The 12488-nt window shown below is 40.1% G+C and overlaps 2 protein-coding genes across 3 annotated transcripts in view; one reads left to right on the forward strand and one right to left on the reverse strand.

Moving 5' to 3' along the window:
• PDCD11 (programmed cell death 11) overlaps positions 1-7723 on the reverse strand; it is a 41512-nt gene extending 33789 nt beyond the window's left edge. For both annotated transcript variants that reach the window (XM_067465853.1, XM_060768322.2), the window contains exons 1-5: positions 7542-7723; positions 4645-4759; positions 2893-3024; positions 2202-2369; positions 623-784 (exon numbers count right to left, since the gene is read on the reverse strand). In XM_067465853.1, coding sequence (XP_067321954.1) covers positions 623-784; positions 2202-2369; positions 2893-3024; positions 4645-4749 — 567 coding nt within the window. In that variant the 5' untranslated portion in view covers positions 4750-4759; positions 7542-7723. The remainder of the gene's footprint in view (positions 1-622; positions 785-2201; positions 2370-2892; positions 3025-4644; positions 4760-7541) is intronic.
• Positions 7724-7870: 147 nt separating this feature from the next.
• ATP5MK (ATP synthase membrane subunit k) lies at positions 7871-10494 on the forward strand. Its single transcript, XM_060768320.2, has 4 exons — positions 7871-7978; positions 9261-9361; positions 9443-9540; positions 10406-10494. The coding sequence occupies exons 2-3, from the start codon at positions 9272-9274 to the stop codon at positions 9533-9535; spliced, it is 183 nt and encodes a 60-aa protein (XP_060624303.1). The 5' UTR covers positions 7871-7978; positions 9261-9271; the 3' UTR covers positions 9536-9540; positions 10406-10494.
• Positions 10495-12488: the final 1994 nt, after the last annotated feature.

The following is a 12488-nucleotide window of genomic DNA, read 5'->3' on the forward strand; positions in this document are numbered from 1 at the left end:
ATAGCATTGATTGTTTGCCATATATGTGTTCTGTAATCTGCCGTAAGTCCCCTTGGGGAGATAGATATAAAGGTGGAGAAAACTGTTATATATAAAACAGTAATCCATTAAAATGTAACCTCCCCACCCCTGTATTCAATTAGTATAAGAAGTAAAATAGATGTGTTGAAATTCTTCCTTATATATACTTATTATAGGTACAGAAACCCTTCCCACACCAGAAAGGGAATTCTCACAACACAAGGCTCCCCAGATACCAAGGAAACTACATGAGAATGCGTTCATGTAATGCTTTTCTTCAATCTAAACAGAGCTTTTATATAAATGACTTTTCTCTGGAAACAGGAAAATGCATTTTCTTTATTCTTTCACTCTTAACTAGGTACTTTCTCTTTTATTACTCTGAGAATAGTCTGTTCATCTGGATCTCCACTTTACATTTGCATTTAAATTTGAAGTTTAACACATTTTTTTTTAAAAAAACGTTCTGCTCTGGTGCTTCCGTTGTGCAGTTATAACTCATAATATCATAACTCTCTGATTTATGTAAGCTGTCCCAATCAACAATAGATTTATGAAATGAAATGAGGACAAAACAACAGAAAACACATATATTTCATACCATTCCAGGCCTCAGAGTTGTAGAATTCAAAGCCTTGTTAACATCCTTGGGGTTAACTGTGAGCTGGATACTTCGGCGTCCTGTTTTAGTATTCTCTAAATTAACAACGGCACATCTGACCACCATCCCTGGAAAGAACAGGTCTGAGAGAGAACTCAGATCCTGCAAATGAAAAGTCATGCGGATGGACCAAAATAATTGAATGTATCCAAGCACCAGCAATCAAAACACTGGCCATGGATCACTAATCAAATAAAATGATTCTTTCATAAGCCACTATATTTGAAAAGTGATGAAAAGGAGGATGTAATTCAATCCTTATTTTTTCCATAATATGAAAGAGAAACTAAAGGCAAGTTTTTGTTAATGGTAGATTCGGTTTAAGAAGGCAAATACAACAGAAGGGTTATATTCAAAATTGAGAACAATACACAGTAAATATTATCTTCTTTTTCTTCTAGTGAATTTTGCATACATTCATTTCCATAGACATTTTATAATACTTCTAGAACAGAGCTCTCCAAACTGTGTGTAGCAACACACTGATATGTTGGCTGTTGTCTGCCAGTGCATCACACACACACACCTGTCAGAGCAACAGCAGAAACTATCACCACTTGGGGAGCTCTAAGTGGATGAGCCAAGCACAAGGTCTTGTGCTGGCCATCCTTCTGTCTCCTCAGCTCTCCGCCTCACCCCAAACAGTGATCATAGTCATGAGGAGAAGATCCCCAAATGGCATCCAGCCCACCCCTTTCAGTTAGACAGGAAGGTAGTCAAAGCCCCCTCCCCCACAGACAGTCATCCAATCTCAATTCAAAAACCTCCAAAGAAGGAGTCTCCAGAAACCCTACCAAAGGGTTTTTAGTCCAACCCCCTTCAGCCAAGCAGGAAGACACAGTCACAGCACCTGTGAATGGCCTTCCAGCCTCTGTTTAAAAAACCCCAGAGAGGCTTAATCACTACAGAAGTGGAGTGCTGATGCTGTTCAAGTGTAGGTACCCCTATAACTTTTATAATTTGGACAATTTGTTGATTGAGTTGCAGTAATTGCTACTAAAATGGATAGGTTTCTAATTAAGAAAAGAAAATCTGTTGATAATGATGTTTGTGGTGATCTACACAGAGCAGCTATAGAGGAATCTACACAAGAAGCAAGTGTAGTACATAAGAAATGTAAAGGAAAAAATTCCAAACCCTTGTTTATACAGTAAAGATCATATAAAATATATCCAGTATATAATATAATATAGTGTGTGTGTATACACACACACATATATACACACAAATACACTACATAATATTTTATTTTATTATATATATAAGTTTCATTCACATGTGCATGCACACATATATATATTGTATGAAACTCTTATAGGGGGTGGTTTAACCGAATTACTGTGTTGTGAAAGGATGCATGTCTAAAAAAACATGTCACCAACATGGAAACTTTAGAGACCTCTGCTCTGGGAAGTGAAACACTAAGATATATGTTGCATGAAGTCTTTTAGTAACAGAACAAAATATACATTTTCTTAACAATTACTTAAGTTTTCTAGAGTAAGGCACTAGGTTTTACCTCCAAGTGTTCATCTGTGGCCACCTGAGTATTCAGAATTTTGTTGTAGGCATCACATATTTGTGTCACTTGAACAAACCCAGTGAGCCCATTTGGCAAACTGATCACCAGCTCCAACTGATGAGCTTCTTTCACGCATCCTAGAAGCAGCATCCCTTCTGTGAGAGACTGTTTTAAAACAACAAACTTTAAGGAGCAAGCAAGAGAAATATACTCTTCCTAGTTATTTACTGTAGTGCCCTTGCCTGGGAAAATACACTAACTTACAAAGAATGCTAGCAGATTAGAGATAGACTTAACATCCAAAATAAAGAGGCAAGGTGGAAATTATAATGCAACTTTGGTCAGCTCTGGAATATCTGTATGGCTTTGAAAGGTCCAAGAGCAAATTTGGGATTTTTCATCAACTATGCTCGGTCTGAACATGAAATAAAGTATCAAAACCTTGTAGTCCTTTTCTGTTTTCTCTAAGATGGCCACAAACACAGAACTACTATTTCAGAGGACCAGAAGAATGCAGAAATCACAAAAATGGCATGCGGCCACGGGCTACTTTGCCAACTCCTATTCTAGGCAATGACAGCTTAGCTCTCAGCACTTCTGTGGCACTTCTTCAACAACCAATTGATATAGAACAATCTGAAATAATAATATTATGTAAAATGAATCAAAAGATAAATTATATACCAACCTCAGCTGTCAGAAGTTCAAAATCCTTTGCATGAATTTTTACAATAGCTCTCTCCTCAGACTTCAGTTTTTTGGGTTCTGTTCGATCCTGACGTTTTTTCTTTCTTTTCTGAGTTACCTCTTCATTCTGTGGCTAAGAAAAAAATATTTTTTAAATCGAAGACAGCTGCTTCCCAATATAACAAACTTAACAATTACTTTTAAAATCAAAGCAGATGCTTACTAGTATAAGAAACTAACTATTGGAACAACAAAGAAACACATTAATCCAACTATAGGAAAACAAAGTGAAAAATAGCATAACCTCAAGGTTACGGCCAGCTTTGGATGCAACACTAAGGACCTTATCACTCTTGGATATAATCCGTTCGTATCAGTATGCATTTCATATTTTTTTAGGACTGGGTTCATACTGTTCTGAGACAGAATGAATACTCTTCTCATCATACCTGATTCTTATAATTTGAAAATACTGTGCTTTAACTCATCACATCATGAAAGGATGGCTCCTCCCAATCCATTCAAACACTCCTACATCACTCTATGACCTTTAAAAATATCATTTCTGATGGGATGAATGCAGATTGTCCTATCATACATTTAAAAAGTGCCTCGACAACTGAAGAATCTGTAGTATTTCAAAAAACATGAACTAGATTTTCGTCTGCAAATAATCTGTTTCAGGTTATTTACAGAGATTCTGGTGGAATACTGACAGGATGGAGCAAATGTCATGTGATGGGATCCGTAAGAATAATTCTCAAACAATTTCAGAAACCATGCTCTGGTTACATCCCGTTTAGACTACTGCAACGCTCTCTACATGGGGTTGCCTCTGAAGATTGCTTGGAAGCTTCAATTGGTTCAACGTTCGGCAGCCATGATACTAACAGGAGCGGCACTCAGGGAGCATACAACTCCTCTGCTGCGCCAGCTCCACTGGCTACCAATTTGCTACCGGGCACAATTCAAAGTGCTGCCGTTGGCCTATAAAGCCCTAAACGGTTCTGGCCCAAGTTACCTATCCGAACGCATCTCCGCCTATGAACCCACCAGGACTTTAAGATCTTCTGGGGAGGCCCTGCTCTCGATCCCGCCTGCATCACAGGCATGTTTGGCGGGGACAAGGGACAGGGCCTTCTCAGTGGTGGCCCCTCGGCTGTGGAACGCCCTTCCCATGGACATTAGATCGGCCCCCTCGTTAATGGTGTTTCGAGGAAAACTGAAAACCTGGCTATTTGAACAGGAGTTTGAATAAACAGTGCAATGAATATAATGAATATAGGAAAACGGAATTACGGATGACGAGTTGGATCATGATTCTAGTTATGAGATGTTAATGTGTTGTTTATTGATGTGTAATTACTTAGTATATTACGGTGTTATTTGTTTTTAAATAGTGTATGTTGTTAGCATTGAATTTTTGCTCTTGTTGTTAACCGCGTTCAGTCGCCTACGGGCTGAGAAACTGTGGTATACAAATAAAGTAAATAAATAAATAAATGGAGTATTTCCTAATGTCATAAGGTCCTCAATCACACTTGACTATTAAAGGACAACATCAACTTTAGTCTTCTTGATGAAGTTTTCTCCACCTCTTGCATACACCAGAGAAGATCCCAGAATCATTATTTAGCATCTGCATTAAAAAAGATGGCCAAGAAATCTGGGGAACACCTCTAAGATTTTTGGCTGTATCTATCAATAGTGAGACTTAGCAGATGACAACTTCATATCTTCATAATCAACATACCTGGAATAAATTGTCTTGGTCTACTGTTTGTGGTCTGGGTGTATTTTCTTCTTGTCTTTTCTTATGTGTTCCCCCTCGAGGGAAATTTTCTTCTAGGGATGACATGGTTATTTTTCTGAGAGGAAGACAAAATTATTTCATTTAAAAATTGCACCCGTGAAAGCAAAATCAACATGGACATATTCTTGAACTCCTCTTATAAGCAATGCTACATATGTAGCAATAATTTTATATGAACACCATTAGGACATAGCATATACATGGCTATAGCATGGCTCCTTTGCACACTGCAGAAATAAAATTCAAAGCCCTGGGTCATACTGAAGGAGCTGATAATACCGAAGCAGTGACCAGGGGCCACTCTCCAACCAAAAGAGTACCAAAAGAGTTACAAATCAGTTTTTGGTCAAGTTTAGATTCAGTTTAGTTATTTGATTCAAAAAATTACATTGTATAGACCACATCAGCTCTACTTTCTGATACAGAACATATGCCATCCAGTAGTTGCCATCTGCTCACCCACAGAAAACCATATTTAATAAGCCTCGGCACTATAACAGGGTTTTGTGAGACCAGTCGCTCTTGTTGCAACAATGTAGTAATGGTGAGGCCACAGGCCATATTTTAGTTCTTGCAGACTACTGGTAGTCCACAGACCACAGTTGGAAACCCCTGTCCTAAAGTGAACTCTCCAATTAGGGTTAGGACATGTTTATAGTCCTCTCCAATCTGTACTCCAGATTGAGTCAGCAGTGTGATGTGGTAGTTTAAAAAGCTACAGAATCTGGAACATGTGGAGAGAAGAGATACCAAAATTGTCAAAAGTCTGGAAGCCAAGCCCTATGAGGAGCAGCTGAGGAAGCTGGGTATGTTTAGCTTGAAAAAAGACAGTTTGGAAGGGACCTGATAGCCACGTGTAAATATCTGAAAGTGTGTCAACTTGAGGATACGGCAAACTCAAGGAAAAAAAGATTCTACCTAAAAATTCCTGATGGTAAGAGCTGTTTTGTGGCAAGTCCTTGGTGGTATGAGCATACCAAATCACCTTATCTCTCTCCTGAGGAATCTGTATAAGGACCAAATAGCAACAATAAGAACTGACCATGGAACAACAGACTGGTTCAAGATTGGGAAAGGCGTACGGCAAGGCTGCATACTCTCACCCAACCTATTCAACTTGTATGCAGAACACACCATGCGATGTGCGGGGCTTGACGAATCCAAGGCTAGAGTTGAAATTGCTGGAAGAAACATTAACAACCTTAGGTATGTAGATGCTAACACTTTGATGGCCTAAAGCAAGGAGGAGCTGAGGAGCCTTCTAATCAAGGTGAAAGAAGAAACGCAAAAGCTAGGTTGCAGCTAAAAGCTAGGTTGCAGCTAAACATAAAAAACCAAGATTATGGCAACAAGAATGATTGATAACTTGGAAATAGAGGGAGAAAACGTGGAGGCAGTGACAGACTTTGTATTTCTAGGTGCAAAGATTACAGAGACATCACACGGGCAACAAAGAACTGCGTAGTTAAAGCAATGGTATTCCCCATAGTCACCTACGGATGTGAGAGCTGGACCATAGGGAAGGCTGAGCAATGGAAGATAGACGTTTTTGAACTCTGGCGCTGGAGGAAAATTCTAAGAGTGTCTTGGACTGCGAGAAGATTCAACTAATCCATACTTCAGGAAATAAAGCCTGACTGTTCATTGGAGGGAAGGATATTAGAGGCAAAGATGAAGTATTTTGGCCACATAATGAGAAGACAGGAAAGCTTAGAGAAGGAAAAAGGAAGAGGGGCCGACCAAGGGCAAGATTGTATCCTTGAAGTGACTGGCTTGACCTTGAAGGAGCTGGGGGTGGTGATGGCCGACAGGGAGCTCTGACGTGGGCTGGCCCATGAGGTCACAAAGAGTCGAAAGCAACTAAATGAATAAACAACAACATTAAATTTTCCAAAGTAAGGGGGAAAAGCATAAGAAAATAATACATCTCATTACACTAGAGTTGTACTGGTTGAAGAATAGTGGATTACAATCATCTAGCGGGTACCTTTGCATAACAATGGGGAGTAATGTGTGCAAATGGGAAAAGAGGCAGTGCATTGGCAATGAAGGAGGAGAGACACCGAGACCGAGGAGGGGCCATATGAAAACTAGAATTTCATTAGAAGGTGGTATGTGATCTTCTCCTATTCTGATCTTCAGCATTACAAGGTCTTAGAATCATAGAGTTGGAAGACACCTCTTGGGCCATCCAGTCCAACCCCCTGCCAAAAAACGGGAAAATTGCATTCAAAGCACCCCTGACAGATGGCCATCCAGCATCTGTGTAAAAGCTTCCAAAGAAGGAGCCTCCACCACACTCTCAGGCAGAGAGTTCCACTGCTGAATGGCTCTCACAGTCAGGAAGTTCTTCCTAATGTTCAGATGGAATCTCCTTTCTTGTAGTTTGAAACCATTGTTCCGCGTCTCCAGAGCAGCAGAAAACAAGCTTGCTCCCTTCTCCCTATGACTTCCTCTCACATATTTACACATGGCTATCATGTCTCCTCTCAGCCTTCTCTTCTTCAGGCTAAACATGCCCCGCTCTTTAAGCCGTTCCTCATAAGGCTTGTTCTCCAGACTCTTGATGCACTCTCCTTTAAAACGTTAATACAACGCTAGGTGCATCTACACTGTAGAATTAACGCAGTTTGATACTGCTTCAACTTCCTTGGCTCAAGGATATAGAACCCTGGGATTTGTAGTTTGTGAGGCACCAGACGTGTTTGGCAGCGAAGGTTGAAAGCCTTCTAAAGCTATTAACTGCCATGATTCCATAGTATTGATCCATGGCAATTAAAGTGGTGTCAAACTGCGTTAATAGTACAGTGCAGATGCACCCGGCTTGTGTTGCTCACCTTCCTCAGTTCCCAGCAACTCTGCTCAAGCCAGACTCTTTCAGTCCATTTTCTCTCTCAATCTCTTTTCCACAGAACTCGGTTCACTCCTCGCACGCTTTTACTGCGCTTCGCCGCACGCGTGGTGAGAAGACACCATTGGCTCGACAACCCGGAAGCGAAATTGAGACCGAGCGAAGGGAAAAGGAAGTGCCTTCTGCATAACCATAGAGCCTTGGGGGAAAAAAGGCTGCAGGAAGGGGAGGGGACGCAGTAACGTAACGGGCATGCCGGTTGCCCAATCAAGAGGCACCCTTTCGGACGTCGTTACGTCATCGCGTGCGGGCGCTTCTGCTCCAGCCAATCGGAAGCAAGCGGAAAGGACGGCCGATTGTTTCTGAGCGACGCCATTTTGGAAGCGAAGGGCATTGAATGGTTGTTGCCGGGACGAGAGAGAGGTGGGTAGCCTTTGGGTTTCTAATAGTAATTTGTGACCATTCTAATGGTCTCTAATAGTAATTTGTGACCATTTAGTAAGCGAGCATCATTCTAGTCCAGGCATGGGCAAACTTGGGCCCTCCAGGTGTTTTGGACTTCAGGAATGGTGGGAGTTGAAGTCCAAAACACCTGGAGGGCCCAAGTTTGCCCATGCCTGGACTAGTCAATGAATTGAAGGGTTGGTAGATCTTCTGTTTTGCTTCCTCAAAAAAAGAGACTCAGGTCCCTTCCACACAGCTGTATAAAGTCCACATTTAAATGTTAGTGTGGACTCAGATAACCCAGTTCAAAGCAGATATTGTGAATTATCTGCCTTGATTTTCTGTGGCTGTGTGGGAGGGCCCTTATTGTGGTTCCAGGAATGGAAATCTATATAAATAAACATGTAATGTTCGTTTGTGGGATTAACATAACTCAAAAACCACTGGACGAATAGACAGCAAATTTGGACACAATACACTTACCAGGCCAACGAGTGACCATCACTCATAAAAACACAGCGACAAAAACAACTCCAACCCCAAAGGCTGTTAGGAATTGTGGGAGTTCGAGTCCAACCCAATCCCCCCTCCCCCCAAGTCTGCCCCTACCTGGTCTACACCGTGGAATTATTACACAGCATTGAGTCCTGATAGTTAAAGGGGCCCCATAGGCCATTCGGTCTAACCACATTTTGCAGTAAAGGAAAACACCATCAAAGCCCTCCTGACAGATGGCCATCCAGTTGGAAAGGATATACCATCCAGTCCAACCTTATTGGGCGGTAAAGGAAGACATAATCAAAGCCTACCCGACAGATGGCTAACCAGTTGGAAAGGAGCCCCAAAGGCCATCCAGTCCAACCTCAGTTGTTGGTAAAGGAAGACATAATCAAAGCCTACCCGACAGATGGCCAACCAGTTGTAAGGCAGTCGCAAAGGCCTTCCAGTCCAACACCCTTTGGCTCCTTAAAGGTGTGTGCCTGTCTGACCATCCATCTACCTACCTATTTATCTTATGTTCTATCCATCTACCTTCTGTTCCATCTCTCAATGTCCCTTCCATATGTCTCTTCTGTCTATTGTTCCATGCCTGGAATTCCTGTTTTCTGAGGGCCACAGCACCTACTGAACTACTATTAGTTTTCATGGTTAATATATTTATGTTGAAATGTAAAAAAATGAATGGAGTCAACGTGTTTTGGTTATAAAGTATTTAAAAGACTTCTAAAGGATTTGTTACGAATTTTCCTTTAAAATCTAGGACTAGCAGCAATGGCAGGACATGATGCACATGGATCACAACACCAATTCACGGGATTTCAGAAGTACTTCAATTCCTACACCATAACAGGCAGAAGAAATGTAAGTGGCTATTTGAATAACTATATAGAATGATTTTGGAGTGTACTTGATCTCACTGTTGATATGTTTTTGTGTCTTTAGTATGTACTAGCCACATATGGAACCATTGCAATGATCATCTTGTACTTTAAACTGAGGCCTAAAAAACAAACTCCTGCTGTGACACAGAAATAATGCCGGTAAGGGTCTTTCATTACTGTCTGTCATTAGTTAGCAAATGAAGATTTAATTATAAGCTGATTCTGATTCCACTGGGATCTTTTGGACCGCCATTTACATATCTGTATTTATACGATGTTCATCGAAAATATAATGCCACTTCAAAATTCAAAATATTCATATTGTTACAAAAAAAAAACCCGTAGAATTTAATCCATGGGCGAATATTTTTGCCACCCTCCAGAAGGGAATTGCAAGCTAACAATATCTCACGATTCCCTCCAAACTTTAGGTAAATTGACTCTATGGCTTTTATCCTGCATTTTCTCACTATGTGGCAGAGTAATGTAGTATTTAATATAAATAAGATTATAAACTTTCATATCACATTTACCTGAAGCCCATTTGGCTGAGATGCATCAGAGACATACAGTTCTTCTGAGGTAGAACTACACGTTAGCCGTCCTGTAGGACTATCCTTCGATTTAATTCCATTTAATGGCTGCTAGACAACAGAAGATTTGACTGTTTCCCAGTATTGTCTTTGTGTTTCCGCATGTGGCAACAGCTAAGTGTTCTCTGAAACCCTCTGTTCTCCAAAAGCTACGAAATAGCTGGTAGATGGGACTCAGGAAGAAAATGCACCTTGGGATATGGGTTTGTTGTATGAGGGATGTCATTAATTTTGCCATCACATGACCTTCAGAAAAAGCTCTAGAAATTTATGCAGGCATATGTTGAATTTATACTGTCAGGATGCCTGTCAACCGGAAGTCTACTTGTAGTTCTGGACAGGCATCTTATCTTTGTTATTTCAAATTAAAATAGAAATTATCTATCATGATTATTCATAATATGGTAACTTTATAATGTTATTCTTTGCAGATTGCTGTCATGTTGAAACTGAACTTGCAATACTGTTTTGCTGCAGCTAATAGAAACTGATGTTCCCGTCAATAAATCATGAACAATGATCAAGTTTGTCTTCTGTATACATTACTAAAACAGAAGTGATTGCTCTATATAACTACTGGTTTTAATGTCTACAATTTGGTTAAAGAACTTTCAATCTATGCTGGAAACATACATTAAGGTAAATCCGTATTTAGACGTTGTGGTATCTTTGGATGTTACCCTGTATTCTGCTCCAGAAATGAAATGTGAATCTCATTCAAATAAAGTATCAATCCAGCTGTAACAGACCAACATAATTGATCTTTTCCCTGTACCTTATATTTTTGACAGAAGATTATGAGATACTGCAGTGATAGAATGGCTTAGAAATCAAAAGTTGTCATTATTTCGTTTATCGATTCACAGTTAATTGGCCACTGTATGGAGATTATTTCTGCAGTACTATTTCTAGTTAATCAAATTTGAAACCTAGAAGCAGATTTTAGGTAAATTGGAGAAGGTAAAAAAGTACTAAAACACATATATGCTATTCTACCTCTCCTTCAATATAATTGTCACTTATTTCCCGGATATTAATCTTTTAAACCAGGGGTTTAAAACTCATTTTCATCGATGGCCACATTAGCCTTCAAAGAACCATTGAATCCATGGATGGGGGATTTTTGGATACAGAGGGCCAACTGTAATCTGTTGTACATAGTGGTCAGTGCTGTTGTTTTTACCCAGTTTGGGTCCCAATGTTATTGAATGACATTCCCATCACTTTTGATTATCTGCTATGTGGACTGGGGATAATGGGAATGGCAGCCCAACAGGACTTGCAGCTCTGAGGTTCGGAAAGGTTAAATAATAAATAATACACTTTATTTATATTCTGCTCTATCTCCCCGAAGGGGATTCAGAATGGATTACAGAATACATATGAGGCAAACATTCATTTCCTTATACACAATGACGTACAATAATACAGACAGAGGTAAAGGTCTTCCGCCTTTTCCATCTCTGGCATCTGGAGGTGCTGCTCAACTTCCAGCCATGGGGAGGTGCTCTTGTTCAATTCTTTCCATGTCTAGGAAGCTGTTATCCATAAATCTGTTGCCAGCATGTTTTGCATATCTGCACAGGGTGACCTTTTATCTTTGCGCCAAGGCGGTACCTATTGATCTACTCACATTGCATGTTTTTGAACTGCTAGGTTGGCAGAAGCTATGGCTAACATTCGGGAGCTCACCTTGACTTGTGGCTTTTAAAGGACATTTTAAAGTCAGACATTAGATCCACAAGCCTTGTATCTAAATCCAAACCTCACTCTCCTGACTAAACAGAATAAACTGCAACCTTCCAGATGGCCTTGTATTCCAACTGCCATCAGCTCTAGTCTTGATGTCTTGTAGTCCAGCACCTGGAGAGCCACATAAAATGATATGGTGAGCCAGATTTGGCCCCTGGGTCTTAGGTTTGACAGTGCTTTAAACTGTTGTCACTGTGAAATAGTCACCATACATTAGCTGCCACAGGAACCATGTCCCTGGGAGAAAAGCGTCAAATATACTCGTAGGTGCACTGGATATAGAAGACTGTCTTACAGCTTATCAGTCATTACTTGTATCATGTTTTACTTCATGGCTATATAATCTCTTTGTATGGAAAGGTCAGTATTTTTGTAGACTTTACATTTTTAGTGTAAGTTGCTATGAGCACATTCTCCTTTTCAAACTTTCAGTGTTATTACAAAGAAATGGCGGGGAAATACTTTAAGATTATATGCACATGTATTTTCTGAAACCACTTAAGGATGGTATAGAGATTTTATATCAAAATGCCAGCATTCCCTGCAAATCTGTGCCAAATGAAGTGGCTACTTCCGTGTTGCTGGAGACAGACATAGGATTTTGTTAAGACAAATGCAAACTCCTGAAGAATGGGCTAGTGAACTAAAATGATTAACATCTCATTTCTATCAATATGCTGCCTCCATCTAAAGCTAAATCATGTTGAGGGTAAGGTAGGGTGATAAAGGAGAAGAATTCAAGCTATGTTTATATTTTGGTTT

Source organism: Anolis sagrei, chromosome 3 (assembly GCF_037176765.1).
Source record: "Anolis sagrei isolate rAnoSag1 chromosome 3, rAnoSag1.mat, whole genome shotgun sequence".
Lineage (NCBI taxonomy): Eukaryota > Metazoa > Chordata > Lepidosauria > Squamata > Dactyloidae > Anolis > Anolis sagrei.

Coding starts and splice junctions, on each gene's coding strand:
- ATP5MK (XM_060768320.2), top strand. CDS start 9,272: ATGGCAGGACATGATGCACATGGATCACAACACCAATTCACGGGATTT. Junction 9,362..9,442: donor CCATAACAGGCAGAAGAAAT/GTAAGTGGCTAT, acceptor TTGTGTCTTTAG/TATGTACTAGCCACATATGG.